This window comes from Astyanax mexicanus, chromosome 19 (assembly GCF_023375975.1).
Source record: "Astyanax mexicanus isolate ESR-SI-001 chromosome 19, AstMex3_surface, whole genome shotgun sequence".
Lineage (NCBI taxonomy): Eukaryota > Metazoa > Chordata > Actinopteri > Characiformes > Acestrorhamphidae > Astyanax > Astyanax mexicanus.
In genome coordinates this window covers 42,180,064-42,202,572 of record NC_064426.1, presented here as the reverse complement: position 1 = coordinate 42,202,572, position 22,509 = coordinate 42,180,064, and the positions used below count along the sequence as shown (strand labels likewise).

The 22,509-nt window shown below is 39.5% G+C and overlaps 1 protein-coding gene across 1 annotated transcript in view; it reads right to left on the bottom strand.

Moving 5' to 3' along the window:
* The window catches only part of LOC103030423 (ethanolamine-phosphate cytidylyltransferase), a 49,855-nt gene extending 33,071 nt beyond the window's left edge, over window positions 1-16,784 (bottom strand). The window contains exon 1 of the mRNA XM_049468139.1: window positions 16,495-16,784. Coding sequence (XP_049324096.1) covers window positions 16,495-16,616 — 122 coding nt within the window. The 5' untranslated portion in view covers window positions 16,617-16,784. The remainder of the gene's footprint in view (window positions 1-16,494) is intronic.
* Window positions 16,785-22,509: the final 5,725 nt, after the last annotated feature.

Here is a 22,509-nt window from a genome sequence, read left to right as displayed (position 1 = left end):
AGAGTATGAGATCATAAGTTTAAAATTAACTTTATCGTACATTTATTGGCAGCAGCGTAATAACTGATAATAAGCTGTTATTATTAAATGATCATTAAAGATGAAAGAACTCAGAATAGACGTGAAAGGATAAATACATGGGGGGTGGGGGTACTGAATAATTTTAGTTTCTAATCACCATCAGAAATATTTTTTTTATTAGTTTTATTTATTTGTTTTTTTTTTATTCCTATGTTCTTAGTTTATTATTATTCATTTTATAATTTCTTATCATTTTACTTCACTATCCTTCTACTATAATTATCTTTTTCTTTATTTTAGATTTTATATATTATTTACTTTTTATGTGTCAATTTGTTTTTATGGTCTTTTTAGATTTTTTTTTATTATTTCTACTTTTTACATATATTTTTTTATTTATCTATAATAAATGTTATGTTATTTAAAATAAGCATTTCTTTTATTTCTTTCTTTTATTTGTTTTTTTACTATTTTCTTCCTTATTATTTCAAATTTCTTTATTTAAACTTTGTAACGTTGTAAAAAAAAAAGGGTCTCCCTCAATGTCTTCCCAAGTAAAAATAAAGGTTGATTTATTAAATAAAATATTAAAATATGTATTATTAAAAATATTTATGACCCACTGGTTTTCTGATTGCATTTTATAATGAAGCATTTTATCAAAAGGAGAAACAAAGTGGAAAAGAGGGACTAAAATAAACCAGAGACACAGAGACCGACCGCACCGAGACACTATCACTTTACACTCTACCCTTGAAAGAGATTTCCACTGTGGCAAGGTCAAGAGTTAGCATTCTTTAAAGAAACAGTAACCATATACAGCTCTGGAAAAAATAAGAGAGCACTTAAAAATCATGAGTTTCTTTGATTTTACCAAATATAAAAGCTCTGGAATATAATCAAGAGGAAGATGGATGATCACAAACCATCAAACCACCAAACTGAACTGCTTGAATTTTTGCACCAGGAGTAAAGCAGCATAAAGTTATCCAAAAGCAGTGTGTAAGACTGATGGAGGAGAACATGATGCCAAGATGCATGAAGAAAACTGTGATTAAAAAGCAGGGTTATTCCACCAAATATTGATTATTTCTGAACTCTTAAAACTTTATGAATATGAACTTGTTTTCTTTGCATTATTTGAGGTCTGAAAGCTCTGCATCTTCTTTTTTTTTGTTATTTCAGCCATTTCTCATTTTCTGTAAATAAATTCTCTAAATGAGAATATTTTTATTTGGAATTTGGGAGAAATGTTGTCTGTAGTTTATAGAATAAAACAACAATGTTCATTTTACTCAAACATAAACCTATAAATAGCAAAATCAGAGAAACTGATTCAGAAACTGAAGTGGTCTGTAATTTTTTTTTCCAGAGCTTCATATGCTAAATAATAACATACGCTATTAAAGATGGCAAATCAGAATCTAATGAATATCTATAAGCCAGCCTTTAACCGTGCACCGTGCAGCTAGATTTAGGGCGTTAGTCAGAGTTTTTTGTCTTTGCTATCGTAACAACGGGAAAAGTACACCTTGCGCGGCTAAAAAAAGACGCAAAATGCATGTACTCATTTTCTGCTAATGCTAATCATGGATGTGGCTAAGGCTTCGAGTGGTCCAGCAGAGTAAGGGGCTGCCACTATGATCAGGAGATCGCTGGTTCGAATCCCTGTCATGCAGCTTGCCCTGGCTGCCTAAGCACCGAGAGTGCGGGTCTTCACCCTTCTGGTATTGGATCACTTCACTAGTGATAGAGGGGAGTACAGCTAAAAAGCATAATGTGAAATTAGTCAATCAGAGTGTCTTTTGCTCATCATTCCCTTTAAGAGTAGATCAGGTGAGCTCTGACTTTGGTGGATTGCTATTTTAAAAGTGCAGCTACCTGGACGTGTTCAACAAACTCTTCTCAGCAGAGGAAACTGACCTGCTCATTCATGCGGTTTATTGTTGATGTAAAAGTTGATTTGTGCACTGCTGCATGTTCATGTGTTGCCAAGATAGCAATGAACGTCTGACTGTTGGCGTCTGTCTAGGTTGTATTCAGTCAGTGGAGCTCCTGTGTTTTCTGTTACCAAGATAAACAAGATAAAACTCCAGAAATGTACCTGAACACACTTCATTTCCAGAACACCACGCCCATCAGTGTAGATATATTCAGAAGCTCTGCTGCTATTTAAACCAGGCAGGAGGAATATAGGGTGAATATAGACTGTTAACGGGGTGTAAGATAGCAATGAGCATCTCTACAGTACAGTATATACAGGACCGATACATTTCCGTGACTTTTTAGGACTTTTCCATGCCTTCAAGGCTAAATTTCATGGTCATACGATTATTAAAGTCTTCAGTGCAGATATGGAGAGTAAAGCCAAAAATCAACTAAAACTATAATTCAAATTGATTACAGTACGTAGAAAATGAATCTGATAAAATGCTGAGAACTCCATTGTTAAGGGTTAAATTACTGAATTAACTCTGAACTGATGTATTTGTAGCTCACAAAGCAAATTTTCATGACTTTTCCAAAACTTTCTGTGTATTTTTATTTTTCCAAAACTTATCCAGGCCTGGAAATTGCTATTTTGAATTATTATTATTTTTTTTTATGACCATACGAACCCTGTATATACCACATGGTAGATTCAGTGTCACTAAAAGCTGGTGGCGAGATCTATTAACATGAGTGCATCCGCATAAAAACAATCAATACTTTTATTCTATTTAGCCACGTTAGCATTTCCAGAGGAAGTACCTCTTTAAATGCTCTGGTTCTCTGGTTCAGAGCGTGAAATGTGGGCCAGCGCACCGTGCGAGGAGTCAGCTGGATCATGTGATGTGAAGCGACACTGAAATTCAATGAGATTCGGTGAGGGAGGGAGGCGAGGCCGGGCTGCAGATGGTGTCTCCAGACCCATGTGAACAAATGGCTGTTTAGCGGTAAAGAGCTAAGAGGGCTTGATGGAGCTGATGCCCTTTTACATAACATGTGTATGTGAGAATCTACAGGTGAGAAAGTGATCTCATCTCGATACTTCTTTTAATTGAGCTAAACTGCTGATTAAAGGCAGTTTAATTTGATATATTAGTCAGACAATCTACTGCTATGGCAACAAACGCTGTCTCTGCTGCTGCTCCATGCTGTTTACACACTAAGTGCACAGCATGTGCTGCGTTCACTGCTCTCTGATCCAGACCTTAGAAACTTTCTCAACTACAGGTGTAAAAAAGCTCTTTTATACTTATACTCTTATACTGCAAATGTTTACAATAAAGTAAAAATGTATTATTCTTTTAGCATATTTTAGTCCAGTGCCCACACGTTGGCTTTATCTCCCCTCAAACATACAAGTATATACTAGTATGTTCATTAAAACCACTAATACACATAAAATTTCATTTTACATTTCTTATATTCATTATTTTATTTACATTTAAATATCTACTATAAAAACTTGTAGCGTCTTTTGAAGAACACGCTAAACTGATGGGTAGGAATAAACCCACCCAAGATGGCGGCGCGTTAACACGCAGCGGCCGCTCCGGGTCCATTAAATGGTGCTTTTGTGTTACTATTTGTCGTTTTTTTCCGTTTATTTCCTGCAAATATGTGCATCGGAACACCCGTGCACATGTTCTACCACCGCCAGACCCTGCTACAGTGGAGAAATCAGCCAGAAAACACGCTACCGGATGAGGTTCTGCAGACGCTACTTGAGCTTAGCCTGCTAAGAGACCCAGGCCGCCAGCCCGCGGTGTTTCCTGATGTCGGAGCCCAGCGGAAGTGCCATCGCAAGCGGTGCGAGCGTAAGTGGAAGCGCGGAAAGAGAGCCGGGATCCGCGCAAGGCTAAAGGCTAGTCCTAGCCGGCCGGCTATACCATCGCTCTTTCTGGCAAACGTCTGTTCCCTTGACAATAAACTGGACTACATCCGACTCCAGCGAACAACCCAGCGTGAGTTCAGAGACTGCTGTGTTTTGTTTTTTGTGGAATCGTGGCTTAACGACAACATTCCGGACAGCGCCATTCAGCTAGCCGGGCTAACCGCGTTCAGAGCGGATAGGAGCGCGGCTCTATCCGGGAAGACCCGCGGCGGAGGCATGTGTGTTTACATCAACACGGAATGGTGTAACAACGCTGTGACTGTCGCCAAACACTGCTCTCCGCTGGTGGAGTTCCTGATAGTCAAGTGCAGACCTTTTTATTTAGTACGGGAGTTCTCCGCCGTGCTAATAGCTGCTGTCTACATCCCACCCAGCGCTAGCATTGGTGCTAATGCTAAAGAGGCTCTGTGTGAACTCTATCAGACTATCAGCGTTCTGCAGAACAAACACCCAGACGGACTGTTTATTATCGCCGGAGAGTTCAACCACGCAAATCTCAAGTCAGTGCTCCCTAAATTCCATCAACATGTGGACTTTGCAACGAGAGGAGCGAGCACGCTGGATCTTGTTTACACAAACATCCCCAGCGCGTACCGGGCGGAGCCCCGCCCCCACCTCGCTTTCTCGGACCACATGTGTGTTTGGCTGACTCCAACATACACACCACTCATCAGACGCTCCAGACCAGTTCAGAAGCAGGTGAAAACCTGGCCGGCAGGCTCCATCTCTGCCCTTCAGGACTGTTTTGAGTGCACTGCATGGGACATGTTTAGGGAGGCTGCTACTGAAGGCGATTCTGTTGATTTGGAGGAGTATGCAGCATCAGTCACTGGCTACATCAGCAAGTGTATTGATGATGTCACTGTCTCCAAGACCATCACCACACGCCCAAACCAGAAGCCTTGAATGACTGCTGAGGTACGTGCGCTGCTGAGGACCCGCAACTCAGCCTTCAGAGTGGGTGACAAGGTGGCCCTGAGGAAAGCGAGAGCCGACCTGTCACGAGCCATCAGAGAGGCAAAGCGCGCACACGCCCAGAGAATCCACAGCCACTTCAAGGACACGGGTGACGCGCGGCGCATGTGGCAGGGCATCCAGGCAATCACCAATTACAAGACAATGCCACCATCCTGTGAACATGATGCCTCCCTCCCTGATGCCCTGAACAACTTTTATGCACGGTTTGAGGCACAAAACAACACGATGGTGAGAAAGACCATGCCCAAGCCGGACGAGCAGGTGTTGTGCCTGACTGCAGTGGACGTGAGGAACACTCTGCGCAGAGTCAACCCACGGAAAGCTGCAGGACCAGACAACATCCCCGGCAGAGTGCTCAGGGAGTGCGCAGACCAGCTGACAGATGTTCTCACGGACATCTTCAACATCTCCCTGTGCAGCGCCACTGTCCCAACGTGCCTCAAGTCCACCACCATCGTCCCCGTGCCGAAGAAGTCCACAGTGTCCTGCCTCAATGACTACCGTCCCGTTGCACTTACACCCATCATCATGAAGTGCTTCGAAAGGCTAGTCATGAGGAACATCAAGACACAACTGCCCTCTTCACTGGACCCCCTGCAGTTTGCGTATCGTCCCAATCGCTCCACGGACGATGCCATCACCACTACTCTTCATCTCTCCCTCACCCACCTGGAGAAGAAGGACTTCAGTTCAGCATTCAACACCATCATCCCACAGAAACTCATCAGGAAGCTAAGCTCGCTCGGCCTCAACACCCCCCTCTGCAACTGGATCCTGGACTTTCTGACGGGGAGACCCCAGTCAGTCCGGTTCGGGGGCAGCACCTCCAGCTCCATCACACTGAACACTGGGCCCCCCCAGGGCAGTGTCCTGAGTCCTCTGCTGTTCACCCTGCTGACTCATGACTGTGCTGCAAAACACAGTTCTAACAGCTTTATCAAGTTCGCCGATGATACAACCGTGCTGGGTCTCATCACCAAAGGCGACGAGTCAGCATACAGAGAGGAGGTGCAGCGGCTGACAGACTGGTGTACAGTCAACAACCTTCACCTGAATGTGGACAAGACAAAGGAAATGGTTGTTGACTTCAGGAGAGCACAACACACCCACTCTCCACTCAACATCGACGGGTCCTCTGTGGAGATTGTTAAGAGCACCAAGTTCCTTGGTGTCCACTTAGCAGATAACCTCACCTGGACCCTGAACACCAGCTCTACAGCCAAGAAAGCCCAGCAGCGTCTCTACTTCCTCCGGAAGCTGAGAAAGGCCCGTCTCCCTCCACCCATCTTCACACTCGTCTATAGAGGGACCATTGAGAGCATCCTGAGCAGCTGCATCACTGCCTGGTTTGGGACCTGCACCGTCTCTGACCGCAAGACCCTCCAGCGTATTGTGAGGACAGCTGAGATGATCATCGGCGTCTCTCTCCCCTCCATCACGGACATTTACACCACCCGCAGCATCCACAAAGCAACCAGCATTGTGAATGACCCCACCCATCCCTCACACGAACTGTTCTCCCTCCTGCCTTCGGGAAGAAGGTACCGCAGCATCCGGTCCAGCACGACCAGATTCTGCAACAGCTTCTACCCCCAAGCCATCAGACTCCTCAACTACAGAGACTGAACTGATGGTTTTCTGTACATGCACACACACTCTTACCCCACTTACCCCAGAAAATGGAAGCACCAAAAACCCTACTACCTCACTGGACTCTATTGCACACTGTGTAATAGAGGTAATTACTACCTCACTGGTCTTTTTTGCACACTGTATAATTTGCACACTGTCTTGTTATTTATTATTCTTTGTCTGTATTGTGTTGTATTGTCTGTCTGCACTTTTATACTGTTGCACTATTGTTCTGTCTACACTGTGTTTATGTGCACCATGGTCCCTGGAGGAACGTTGTTTCGTTTCACTGTGTACTCTGTATATAGCTGAAATGACAATAAAAACCACTTTGACTTTGACTTTGACTTTGAAGTGGTAGTAGGGCCAAGGGGTGAAATTAGATTGGGCCTTAGGTTTTTAGGTTCACATTCTTCTCAAAAATTGAGATATTTGAGTTGAATTAATCTATTTGCATCCTGGGTGTGTCCCTCAGTATTTGTCACTCACCCTCCCTGTGTAGTCACTCGCTCCAGGCTACCTTAGATAAACCTTTAGATCAGGGGTCGGCAATTAATTCCCCCTGCTTTAGATCGTTCATCAGTAGGCACAGTACACTGTACATTTGTTTGAAATAATACTAAAAAATACTGTCTGTTTTACATAAAATTGGATATTTCCAAACATTAATCCTAATCCTACTTATTTTAACTTTGGTGATCATTTGTGGCCAAATATCCATTCTAATCGAGATCTTTAAGTTGAATTAATCTATTTGCATCCTGAATGATTACACATCAATTCTCAGTCCAGCAGTGATACTGAGGTGTTTAAAAACTCCAGCAGCACTGCTGTATCTGATCCACTCACTGTACCATAAGCACAACACACACTAACAAACACCTGATACACCACCACCATGCTAGTCCGTGCTAATCACTGCAGTAGAGTTGTCACGATACCAGAATTTTGATTCTCGATACCAAAACGATACTTGGAAGAAGAATAATACAACAATAATTTATTCAACAATCAAATTAGTACACACAAATTGATTTGTTCAGAATACTAGGTATACCTTTGTTCAATCATTTTTTTATAAAGTTCATCAAATCGCGCCTACTAATTTAGGTCATTATAAGCGAGTAACTGGGCTATATAGCTACAGTATTAAAGACATGAGAATAAGGGTCCTGAGTATTAAAGAACAGGGTGAATAGTAGTAATAATAAAGCATGCACTCAAAAAGTGACTGAGAAAGTGATGTAGGAAAACGTTGAGCAGGATGTTAAAGGGTTAAGTCAGCCCCCGGTCACATGAGCATCATCATAGCATTATTAAATATTAACCAGTGGAACTGGTTAGCAGACACCAGCAGCACCTGAGCTCCTCGCTCCACTAACCAGAGAGCAAAAGATCATCATCAGCAGCAGCAGCAGCAGCAGAATTCAGAGTTCTGTAATTCAGAGTTCTGTAATTCAGAGTTCTGTAATTCAGAGTTCTGTAATTCAGAGTTCTGTAATACTGATATTAAATCAGCAGGGCGTTGCGCTTCCTTATTCAGAATCAGGAACGGTAAAAGGGAGGCTTTGTGAAAATTGAAAATCAGATGCTGCTAATTTAGAGCTCATCTGAGATCGTCTGACCTGACGTCAGGAGATCTGGCAACGTCTTACACTCCAGCCGAGAAACCGAGAGACAGAGAGACGTTTTATTTTTCTGGACGGGGTCAACCTCACACTACAGTTTTCATTAACACTGAGAGAGTACAGACTACAGCCGGCTTTCACTACAGAACTGACCAGAGACACAGAGTACAGTAAATTCACCCCACAGATCAGAATCAGCCTTCAATAAACAGATCAACCCATAAACTGATACTGTTTTTAATCATGAGCACTAGGGGTTGACGATATGGCCCTAAAATAACATCACAATCATGATATTTCATGGTATTTCTGTATTAACAATTTTTTTTGTCTACAAAACACTGCAAAAATACATCGAAAAATTACTACTATTAATTTCAAGAACATACTGCTGTAACAAAATAAATGTTAATACAATATATTACTGGTGTTCGATATGGACAGAAAATGTGATGTGTGGTAACGCTGTTGGATATTCCGATATCAAGGTATTCTTCTACCTCACACTCTACCTCACACTCAACCCCACACTCTAATCAAACCATACTCGAACCATACCCAAAACACTCTACCACATTCTACCTCTCACTCTACACAACGCCTACTGAAAACACTCTACCCAAACCATACCACTACTCTACCCTCATTCTACCTCACACTCTACCTCAACCCTACCTCCACTCTACCTCACACTCTACCTAAACCATACCTCCACTCTACCCTCACACTCTACCTCAACCATACCCCCACTCTACCCTCACACTCTACCCAAACCATACCACACCTCTACCCTCATTCTACCTCACACTCTACCTCAACCCTACCTCCACTCTACCTCACACTCTACCTAAACCATACCTCCACTCTACCCTCACATTCTACCTCAACCCTACCTCCACTCTACCTCACACTCTACCTAAACCATACCTCCACTCTACCCTCACACTCTACCTCAACCATAACTCCACTCTACCCTCAAACTTAACTTCACACTTTATTTCACACTTTACCCTCACACTCAACCTTATTCTCTACCTCACACTCTACCCAACCTACCCAAACCATATCCAAACCATACCCAAAACACTCTACCATACTCTACCCTTACTCTACCTCACATTCAACTTCACACTCTACCCCAATCTACCACACCCTACCCTCACAATCTACCTTACACTCTACCCAAACCCTACCTCCACTCTACCCTACTCTACCCTTACTCTTACTCACAATCTACCTCACAATCCACCTCCAACTATACTTCTCACTCTACCTCACTCTTTACCCAAACCCTACCAAAACCATAACCAAAACTAATCTACCCTTACTCTACCTCACTCTAACCTCACACTCTACCTAAACCCTATCCAAACCATATCAAAACACTCTACCACACTCTACCTCCACTCTACCTCACTCTACCCTTAAACCCTACCACACCCTACCCTCACACTTTACCCAAATCATATCCAAAACACTCTACCACACTCTACCCAAACCATACCCAAACCATACCCAAAACGCTGTACCACACTGTATGTTACTCTACCTTACCCTACCCTATTCTCACTCTACCTTTCTTTCTACCTCATGCTTTGCCTCACACTCTACCCAAACTCTACCAAAACCATAACCAAAACTACTCTACCCTTACTCTACCTCACCCTACCCTCACACTCTGGCACACTCTACCCAAACCATGTCAAAAACACTCCACCACACACTCTACATCATTCTACCTTTAAACCCTACCCTCACACTCTGGCACACTCTACCCAAACCATATCCAAAACACTCCACCACACACTCTACATCATTCTACCGTTAAACCCTACCACACCCTACCCCCACACTCTACCTCCCACTTTACCCAAACCATAACCAAAACTACTCTACCCATACTCTACCTCACTCTAATCCTCACACTCTACCACACTCTACCCAAAAACATACCCAAAACACTGTACCACACTCTATGTTACTCTACCTTACTCTATCCTATTCTGACTCTACCTCTCACTCTACCTTTCTTTATACCTCATGTTTTGCCTCACACTCTACCTAAACCCTACCAAAACCATAACCAAAACACCATACCACACTCTACCTCATTCTACCTTTAAACCCTACCCTCACACTCTACCTCACACTTTACCCAAACCATATCCAAAACACTCTTCCACACACTCTATCTCTAAAACTGTGCAGAGAAGCAGATACAGGTCTACAGTCAGTAATAACAGAGCTATAAGATGTTCTGTATGATCAGAGATAAGATGATGAGGTTATATTGACTCGTGGGTCGAGTTGTGCTGGTGAACGTCTCTCTGTGGGAATCTGGCAGGAACATCCTCTGATTGTGGAATCTGAGTTCAGGGTGACGCATGGCTAAGCTTCACTCAACCAAACAAACTTTGATACTTGGCACAAAGGGCAGGACAACACATCAGACTACCCTGACCCTCCAAACAATACCAGCGTGACGGAGGCGTAAATACACTCACTGATATCACACCACACACACCACACACACCGGCTTCTCACAATCAATCAGCCAATCAGCATAAAGCTAACAATCAAATCCACGATCCTTAAACACGGCTTCATTCACGCTTCTGTAGTGAAGATAATACTTTTATATTAGTTTTATAGTTTAAAACAATTATTAAATTAATACAAAAGAAATCCGAACTATGAAGAAATACATATAGAATAATTAATTACACATAAAATGGTTAAACAAAACAGAATATGTTCAATATTTTACATTCTTCTTGCTTAGATAGAGAAAGTTTTGCACATTGCTTTATGAGGTAGAGTCTCCTGGAATTCAGGCTTTCAGTTAACAGCTGTGCTGAACTCATCAAGAGTTAATAACTTAATTTCTTGTCTCTTAATAAAGTGTTTGAGAGCATCAGTTAAAGTAAAGTAGTGAAGAGGTAGAGTTACAGGTATACAGTGAATAGTGAATATTTGAGTAATGTTCGAATCCAGATTATGAGAAGCAACAACTACTCAACTACAACATGACCTGAATAATCTTTGATAATCGTTGTTGATATCATCTATTGTGTTTATTTGTATGTTTTTTCATATATATATTTATATATAAACACACCTATATAACAGTGAAAAATATTTTAGCTAGTCATGCTTCAATAACTAACTCTATACACACAGTGTGGACAAAAATGTGTGAAGAAATAAGTATATACTTTCCAAACTAAATATAAAAAAGATGATTAAAATTGTAAAAGTGTTGTCTTTAAAAAATTAGCTATTCTGATATCATTCTGTCAGTGGCATTTAACAGACATAAAATTACAAAAATGGCGCATATCGCAATAATTTCTGGGACAGTATATTGCCCACCAAAAAATCTTATTGTGACAGGCCTACATTATGATGATGATGAAACTGGCACTCATCAGGACCAGCCCGAGAAAAGAAAGAGCAAGAGTTAACAGCAGGAGTTAACAGCATGTCAACAGTGAAGGTCAGTTGACCGTGTCCTCTTTTCTTTTTCTGGTTTAAACAGATAAACAGAAAGAAGAGCAGGGTTACGCTGAACGGACTTCGACCTTCTGGACGGTTCTGTTCTCCAGTTTACTCTTTGACCCAGACTTCTACCAGAAATCATGATCTCACCATATTGTACACTGAAAAAAATAGTGTGCTTGATCTACTTAAAAAAATCATGTCAACTTTTTGCATCAGATAATTAGGTAGATCAAGCAAGAGGAGTCATTGTATTTACTACTTAATCTTCTCAAGTAGTGCTAACATACTTTTTCAGGTAGTGTCAACTTAAATTTCCCATGTAGTGTCAATGGACTCTTTTAAGAATTGTCAACTTAATTTTATCTTGTACACTGCTGACTTAAAAAGCTGAGTTAACTCAACTTAAGTGTTTAATTTGTCCTTTTTAAAACATGAACTGTTTTAAAAAGATCATTTAAACTTTAGTAATATTCACATAACTTATCATTTTAAGTTAACCATGAGTATTCTCAACATATTTAGTGTATTATTATTTAACTGCCGATACTGACAGCATAATACTGGAACAGTATAAGAGTAAACTGGGTAAAGAGTGAACTCTGTAGCTCAAAGCCAGCATACTGTGATCAGCAGGAACACACAACAAAGTTAATGTGCTCTTACAGCTCTACAACACTGAGACCTGCCAATCAACATGTATATTATAATTACTGCACGCCCAGGATCAGGTAGCTTTGGGCAACAGACAACACAAAGATGGTAAGTAAGGGAGAGGCCACACCCAATATGCAAATATATGGTACCAGGGGCCTATAGGAAAGCTGCATGGGCTTAAAGGAGGAAAGCAGGGGTTAAAGGAGGGGGTGGGGGGGGGGGTTACAGCACTGCTCCATGTTTACTCTGCCGCTCTTTGCGAGCTCATCCCAGCGTTTAATATTCTGGCATCCGAAACATTCTGCAACATTCCAGCAAAACACAATAGAGCCACGGACACGAAATGGCTGGAATTCTCCAAGAGAAAGCCCCCGTAATCCCGCTCTACACCAGCATCAGTTCACTGCTTTTTCTGTTTTTACTATTTAGCTTTTTGGCTTCTAACAGAACTGCGTCATACACAAGGTGCGACCGGTGATACTGGTGTTTTACAGGACCTAAACAACAAACAACAAATAAGATTCCACTTAAAAATGACGAGTTTCTCTGATTTTAGCAAATTGAAAACCTCTGGAATAAAATCAAGAGGAAGATGGATGATCACAAGCCATCAAACAGGAGTAAAGCAGCATAAAGTTATCCAAAAGCAGTGTGTAAGACGGGTGGAGGAGAACATGATGCCAAGATGCATGAATTAAAAACAGTGATAAAAAAACAGGGTTATTCCACCAAATATCCAAATATTGATTTCTGAACTCTCTTAAAACTTAAAACTTTATGAATATAAACTTCTTTTCTTTGCATTATGTGGATTGCATTTACATTTTTCCACAGTAGTGTTTTCTTTCCCATTCCAAACCATGAATTCTTCTCCATAGTTCTCAGCCAGCATGAAGTAGGCTGTTCATGCTTTGCATTAAAGAAATGGTAACTTGCTCTTATAACCTACAACACTGTGCTCAGATTTTCTTTGATTTTACCAAATTGAAAACCTATATATATATATATAATCAAGAGGAAGATGGATGATCATAAGCCATCAAACCAAAATGAACTGCTTGAATTTTTGCACCAGGAGTAAATAGAAATAGAAATAGAAAATGTGTGGGATGTGTTTGTATAAGATGTTCTGTCAACACTCCTATTCCCCTACCGCACAATCTGTAGGAACTGTGTATAGAGAATACTGGGAGATATTATAGGATGGATTAGCATAGGAGGAAGATTAGGAACCTCTACAACTCTCTACATGCGTTATTTCTGTATGTGTAGCTCAATAAATATTACCCATATCAGTCTAAATGTTTATCGATTAATTATATCTGGTATCTTTTATCTTCCTTCTGAACAGCATCACACACAATCCCACGCTTCCCCAATTCCATTACAATAAGCGTATATTATTAAGATATACAGATATACAGACGACTTAAAAATGATGAGTTTCTTTGATTTTATCAAATGTAAAACCTCTGGAAACCACCAAACTGAACTGCTTGAATTTTTACACCAGGAGTAAAGCAGCATAAAGTTATCCAAAAGCAGTGTGTAAGACTGGTGGAGGAGAACATGATGTCAAGATGCATGAAAAAAAAATGTGATTAAAAATCAGGATTATTTCACCAAATACTGACATTCAGCTCTGTGCACTCTGTATATCTGAATGTAGGCCTATATGACCATGTGATAATGTACTGACTGGTTATTAAACACATGACTATGGCTAAAAGACGACACGTAATTAAAATTTCCTCAGCTGCCTTTTGAATCCATAAATGTGGTCTTTGACTTGCCGTGTGACTGTGTGGACCCTTCTGACCCAACAAAAAATGAGCTGAACTGCTTAAAAACACCCAAAAGCAGTGTGTAAGACTGGTGGAGGAGAGCATGCTGAGATGCATTAAAACTGTGATAAAAAAGCAGGGTTATTCCACCATACCATACCGTCGCTTACTTTTTTATACATTTATTTGTTTATGTATTTTTAATATAACATTACAAGGCATATCTATGTCCAATAGAATGAGACATAATAGTGGGTCAATTAAAATGAACACTAATAAAATAAAATATTCCAAAATAAATTAAAGAAAATGTTTATAGAACAATAATACAACTAAAACCAGACAGATAAAAATAAGATTTAATTAAATGCTATAAAAATAAAAATAAGATAAAAATAAAACAGTTATAATAAATAAATAATAAGAAGAATCTAATTGAAAGCTAGAAAAATAAGAATCTAATTAAAGGTCTAATTATTAATTTTTTCTTTAAAACAGTAACAGAGGTTGCTTGATTAATATTTATTGGTAGTGTGTTCAAGATTTTTGGCGCATAAAACATAAAACATGTATGTGTGCAAAAACATGTAAAAAAAAACATATTTAGCTATTAATATTCTTACTATATTCTTGTTGTAAACCTATTGTAAACTTATTAAAATTGTTTCTTTTTTCATTTATGCAATGCAATGCATCTAGACCTACGACAATAAACCCCTCCCCTAAACCCATACATCACTCAGTACACCTCCCAATCTACCTCTTTTGAGCTGAAGGTGGAGTCAACTAAAATGTGGGGGTTTAGTTACCCTTTAATATCCTGTATAAAACAGTTTTGTTTAAAAAATATTTAGTTATAATACTCTTAATAAATTTCTAAGCTATAACTGAGTGCATCTCTCAAAAATCCACAAACTCAAAGCTGCCTTAATTTTTCCAAAAACGCAAATGTGTCCAAAACCCAGCTGTGTACCCAGTGACCGGCCCCTCGTTCCCAGGACCCCTGCCTGAAACCCAGGCTTTTCCTTCTGCCACCAGAACAGAGTGGAGAAAAGCTCAGGCCTGGTGTTACTTCAGTTCAGACTGGAGACCCTCCTCCTCTCAGCTCTAGACCAATAAGCAGCCTGATGAAAGCTGTCAGTAAAAGACAACGTAGCCGTGCAAAAAAACAGAAACTGATTTGAATTCAGGGAAATGTGAACGACACTTGTGGTCAAATAAGCTTTAAGTGATTGAAATGCATGGAAATATTAGAGGTACACAAAATAATTGGCTGTGAAGCATTTAGTCTGAAGAACTCTTTCCTAGGACGATCCTCCAGATGAGTGCCAGTTTCATCATAATGTTTATTTTTCTTTATTTGATTAGTAGTAGAACATTACTCAAATATTCACTATTCACTGTATACCTGTAACTCTACCTCTTCACTATTTTACTTTAACTGATGCTCTCAAACACTTTATTAAGAGACAAGAAATTCAAGTAATTAACTCTTGATGATTTCAGCACAGCTGTTAACTGAAAGCCTGAATTCCAGGTGACTCTACCTCATAAAACTGACTGAAAAAAAGCAGAGATGTGCAATAGCAGAATAAAAATCAACAATATAAATAAATAAAAATATATAAATTCCATATTTTTCTTTATAGTTTGATTGATTTTAGTATTAATCTACAACGCAGAACCTAATATTTAAAATAATGAAAAAACACAGAATTTAAGGTGTGTCCAAACTGGCAATGGCATAGATTATGGCCAAATTTATATCAATTCAGACCAAACAATGAAACAAGCATGGCTTTGTAAAGATGAAGCATTAGAGAAAAAAGTGGAATAATAATAAAAGAAAAAAATAATTCATAATTCATACCAAAAAAAATAAATGTTTGATTATGTGAACAAATCGAAACACGTGCGGCTTTGTAAAAATGAAGCAATAGGGGGAAATGGATTTTAAAAAGTCAGCATTTTGTTTTGTTTAGCTTCAGTTTCAACCAAAAAATATTATTTTGGTGCATCACTAGAAATTAAATATAGCTATTAATATTATATATTTTTACTTCTTTTTTTTGTTATTATAAATTATTTCCTAAATAAGTCCTGAATTGTTTTTTTTTTCTAAAAATAAAACATAATTTTTATTTTTATTATATAGTATTTATTTATTTTTATTATATAGTAATAAAGGTGCTTGGGCCCCGACATTGCCATTCTAGCCGGTCAGTATAGTAATACAGCCTAGCCTGGGTGCAGGTGGCTAATATAGCCGGCCTGTTAATATATAACATATATAAAATATAATATATATATATATATATATGTGTGTGTGTGTGTGTGTGTATGTATAGAGTTATAGAGTATATACAGTATAGTACAGTATAGATTACAGTAACATGTACAGTAATACACCGCTCACCATCCATCACACCACACGCGGACGATCCTCCGCCTCTTCTCCGGGCTGCAGGCGACCGCGACCGGGCTCGCCTCCGCGTCCTCCCCGGGCTTCCCCGCCTGATGGTGCCCGTTCTTCATCATTCTGCACGCGGGTCAGTATCGCCTCGCTCCCGGTAAAAAGCCCGAACCCCCGGATCAGCGCGCTGCTAGCGGAGGAATGAAGGCCGGCGGTCCGGTTGTGCAGGGCGGCCGGGCGGTCTGCATTAGCGCGCTGCGGCGCCTCCTTTAGCGGGGAAGTGGCGTCATGAGGCGGCGAGAGTCGTACGATGCGCCCAGCCCCGGTTCTCCCCCCACCCGTACTCCAACAGGCCACGCCCCTTATCCAATACCAGCTCAGGAATTCAACATGTGGGCGTGTCCATCTTAATTTATTACCCTACACATTAAACCCCCTATAAATTAAAGTAAAATGTCTTTAATGATGAAAATATACAGATAAACAATGTTAATCTGAGCTAAAGGCTAAAGGTGTTTCCATGTGGGTCAGCCAGACGACTTCCTGTAGCAGTTTTCTCCAGTTTCAGTGTAAATCATCTTTATAAAATATAAATAAAGACAATAAATAAATCTGAGCTTAAATCTTCTAAACATAACAACAGTGATAAAGCTTAAACATAACAGTAAAAAGCACCCTAAACACCAAATCTACTAAAAATAACAGTTCATTAGCACACTAAACCCCAAACCAACTAAAAATATCAGTAAATTAGCACACTAAAGCGTATATCTCCTAACAATAACAGTAATAAAGCATCCTAACCTCTAAATTCCCAAACAATAACAGTAAAAACATGTAAAGCAGCCTTATACAATATAAATGAAGACAAAAAAAATGAATCTGAACTTAAATCTCCTAAAAATAACAACAATAAAGTATCATAACACCTAAATCACCTAAAAATGACAGTGAAAAGCACCTTAACCCCAAAACTCCTAAAAATATCAGAAAAAATCATGTTAAGCAGCTTTTTAAAATATGAATAAAGACAATAAACAAATCTGATCCTAAATCTCCCAAAAATAGCAGTAATAAAACACCACTAAACTCTAAATCACTTAAAAAATAACAGTAAAAAGCACCCTAAACACCAAATTCACTAAAAATAACAGTACATTAGCACACTTAACCCCAAACCCACTACAAATATCAGTAAATTAGCACACTAAAACGTATATCTCCTAAAAATAACAGCAATAAAGCACCCTAACCTCTAAATTTACAAACAATAAAAGTAAAAACATGTTCAGCAGCTTTATACAATATGAATAAGACAAAACATAAATCTAAGCTTAAATCTCCTAAAAATAACAATAGTAAAGTACCATAACCCCAAAAAACCCTAAAATAACAGTGAAAAGCACCCTTAACCCCAAATCCCCTAAAAATAACAGTTAAAACATGTTAAGCAGCTTTATTAAATATGAATAAAGATAATAAACAAATCTGAGCTTAAACCTCCTAAAAATAACAGTAACAAAAAAACACCACTAAACCCTAAATCCCATAAAAATAACAGTAAAAACACCCTAAACCCTAAATCCCCTAAAAGAACAGTAAAAAAAACACCCTAAACCCCAAATCTTCTAGAAATAACTGTAAAAAAAATCATCCTAACACCCTAAAACTAACAGTAAAAAACACCATAAACCCCAAATCAACTAAAAATAACAGTAATAAAGCACCCTAACCTATAAATCCCCTAAAATAACAGTAAAACAGGAAAAGCAGCTTTATAAATTATGAATAAAGACAATAAATTAATCTGAGCTTAAATCTCTTTAAAATAATACTAAATAACACCCTAAACACTAAATCTCCTACAAATAGCACTACAAATCACCCTAAACCCCCAAATTGAGGTGCGGTGAATTGTGGTGGGGTATAGTGAAGTGTAGTGAGTAATGGTGAAGTGTGGTGAGGCCTAGTGAAGTGTGGTGAGGTCTGGTGAGGTATGGTGAGGTCTAGTGAAGTATGGTGAGGTCTGGTGAGGTATGGTGAGGTCTAGTGAAGTATGGTGAGGTATGGTGAAGTGTTGTGAAGTATGGTGAGGTATGGTGAAGTGTGGTGAAGTATGAAGAGGTCTAGTGAAGTATGGTGAGGTATGGTGAGGTCTAGTGAAGTATGGTGAGGTATGGTGAAGTGTAGTGAAGTATGAAGAGGTCTAGTGAAGTGTGGTGAAGTATGGTGAGGTATAGTGAGGTCTAGTGAAGTATGGTGAGGTATGGTGAAGTGTAGTGAAGTATGGTGAGGTATGGTGAAGTGTGGTGAAGTATGAAGAGGTCTAGTGAAGTATGGTGAGGTATGGTGAGGTCTAGTGAAGTATGGTGAGGTTTGGTGAAGTGTGGTGAAGTATGAAGAGGTCTAGTGAAGTGTGGTGAAGTATGGTGAGGTATGGTGAGGTCTAGTGAAGTATGGGGAGGTATGGTGAGGTCTAGTGAAGTATGGTGAGGTATGGTGAAGTGTAGTGAAGTATGGTGAGGTATGGTGAAGTGTGGTGAAGTATGAAGAGGTCTAGTGAAGTATGGTGAGGTATGGTGAGGTCTAGTGAAGTATGGTGAGGTATGGTGAGGTCTAGTGAAGTATGGTGAGGTATGGTGAGGTCTAGTGAAGTATGGTGAGGTATGGTGAAGTGTGGTGAAGTATGAAGAGGTCTAGTGAAGTATGGTGAGGTCTGGTGATGTATTATGAATTTTGGTGTTACACTTTCCTGAGATTGTCCTTAATTATTCCAATTCTGTAAATTGTTAATATTTTGGGATCAGCTGTTTAACCCTGTCAGTGAAATTTACAGGACAGCCCGCCCACTGTGCTATGATTGGACAAGCCTTTTGATTTCTGCGCTTTAATTGGTCAATTTTGCCGCCATCTGAACTACCATTGGCTAATTATTCATACTCAAGAAGACTTTTTTAGGTTTTATTATAATTTTTCCCGCACGCAATCCAAACGTGTCAGTGCTGGTTATGGCCACCCAATCGCATCTTTTTCAGTGTCCGGAATTAGCCAATAGTAGACCGGGGGCGGGGCTTGCCGGAAAACAGGTGTGAAAAAAAGGCGTGAGTAACGCCCCTCAGTCAGCAGATAGCATTCTTACATAACCACTGATCCACACGGTCATGTGACTCTCAGCGTGGCCAGATGTTTAAATGGGTGAAATTACAGTGCAGACCTTTAAACATTTATTAAACGTTTATTTCCAATGATAATAAATATTTTATTTACAGTACCAGTCAAAAGTTTGGACACACCTTCTCATTCAATGTTTTTAGTTTTTTCCTTCATTATAAATAAACAGATTAGGAATCATGTAGTAACTTAAGTGTGTTAAACAAAGCAAAATGCTGTATACCAACTTTATATCTTCACAATATTACAACTGATGATTTCATTAAACGCATCAGTTAAAGGGCAAGAAATAGTTTAAAATAAAAAAACAAAACTCTGAATTTAAGGCGTGTCCAAACTGGTCTAGTACTGTATTTTAGATGTAGCCTAAACGTATTTCAGAGGGGTGTGGTGATATGAGGGTATTTATCAGAATACTGTGCCTATTGATCATTAAAACTTAGAAAAAATACTTAAGATTGTTTTATTTCCATCTTTTGACTATTTGTCATATTTATAATACTTCAGACTACACATAAATTCTATTTTTCCTGTTTAATCACTTTTCACTTTTATGCCTTTGTCAAGTTCCATGACAGAGTGGACAATGTTAGTGAGAATCACAATCAACAGCATCAAACTCAACCTTGTCACACTCAACTCCATCACACTCAATTCTGTCACACTCATCGCCGTCAAACTCAACCAAGTCCCGTTAAACCTCATCACATTCAACCCTGTCACACTCAACTCCATCACACTCAATTCTGTCACACTCATCGCCGTCAAACACAACCAAGTCCCGTTAAACCTCATCACATTCAACCCTGTCACACTCAACTCCATCACACTCAATTCTGTCACACTCATCGCCGTCAAACACAACCAAGTCCCGTTAAACCTCATCACATTCAACCCTGTCACACTCAACTCCATCACGTTCAATCTTGTCGTTTTAACTCAATCTCACTCAACCCTGTCATGTTTGACCCCATCACACTCATCCCCAGTCACGTTCAACCTGAACCTCATCACACTCACCCTCTTTACACGCAACCTCTTCACACTCAACCCAGTCATGGTGCAACCTCATCACACTCAAACCCATTAAAACTCACCTCGTCACACTTAACCTGATCACTCTCAACCCCGTCACACTCATCAGTGCCACACTCATCAACGTCACACTCAACCCTATCACAATTATCCACAACATATTAAAAGTAATCATTGTAATTTTTTTATTTGACTGTATGTTAAATTTGGAGGACAGTCAGAAAAAAACAAGCCTAATAAAATATTAATGCATAATTCTGGTGAAAGGTGAAAAGGTGAGAAACTGTAAAAAAACAAAGTTCCCATCAACTGCTAGACACTTAAATAATGATCATCCCTGAGGTGGGAAAATGCATTTTCTCAAAGACATAACTAATCAATCGTCAGAGGAAATGATTAAAAATAAAAATGTTTTTAATCAGGTTCTTTTATAAGAAAATCACTCATATATAGCACTGATCATTAGTGATAGTCCCATTTTATTAATGCAGGATTAGAATTAAAAAGTTGAGTTTTCTGGTGGTATCACTGCTCAGTGGAGAGATGTGATGTGGTGCAGATGGAGAAACTCATCACACAGTCTGCTCATCCACCAAGAGATGGAGGCAAAGCCCACAGTCTGAACATACAGTCCTGTAGGAGGGCTGTTTGTCCACATGGGGGCGTTGTTGCATTTTTTTTTTATCTAACAGCTCCTGGGGAACACTCATACAGCGGTCTCTTTTTATCTCCAGTGGAACCAGTATAATAACACCAGTATAACACTACTAAAACATTGGCATTTAGGTTTGGCATTAAAATTTAAATATTATTAATATTAAATATTTTTAATTTATTTTTAATTCCAGGTATTTACATCTGTTCAAAAACTTCTGTCTTCTGTCTGAACCCATATATTTTTCTTGTGAGCAAAAGTATTGCAATATGTGACTGTCAGGTTTGTTTTGTTGCCCAGGTGTTTTGTGATGCATTGATTATTTACAAACAATAAATAGGTATTATAAAGGTGTTACTAAGATGTCGCTAAGGTGTTGCAAAGGTGTTGGCTAGGTTTTCTAAGTTGTCACAGTGATATAAGAGTCAGTTTGCGAAGATGTTGTGAATGTGTTGCTTAGGTGTCGGTGCGCTGTTGCTAAGGTGTCAGTAAGGTGTTACGAAGGTGTTGGTAAGGTGTCAGAAAGATGTTGGTAAGGTGTCGCTAAGGTGTTGTTTAGGTGTTGGCAAGGTTTTCTAAGTTAATAGAGTGATATAAGAATCAGTTTGCGAAAGGTGTTGTGAAGTTGTTTCTAAGGTGTCGGTGCGCTGTTGCTAAGGTGTCGGTTAAGTGTTACGAAGGTGTTGGTAAGTTGTCAGTAAGATGTTGGTAAGGTGTTACTAAGGGGTCACTAAGGTGTTGCAAAGTGTTGGCAATGTTTTCTAAGTTGTTACTGTGATGAAAGAGTCAGTTTGTGTGTCAAATGTGCAGTGAAAGCGTTGCTTGGGTGTTGGTAAGGTGTCACTAAGGTGTTACTAAGGTGGTGGTAAGGTGTTTCCAGAGTGTTGCGAAGATGTTAGTAAGGTTTTGTAAGGTGTCAGTAAAGTGTTGCAAAGTTGTTACTTGCTAAGATGGTAAGTTGGCTTGTTGATAAGGTGTTGCAAAGGTGTTGAAAAATGTTGGTGAGGTGTCACTAGGGTGTAGGAAAGGTGTCATTAATGTGTCGGCACTGTGTTGCTAAGGTGTTGTAAGGTTTTGCTAAGTTGTTACTGTGATATATGAGTGACTTTGCTAAAGTCTTGGTATGGTGTAACTAAGGTGTTGCGAAGGTGTCGCTA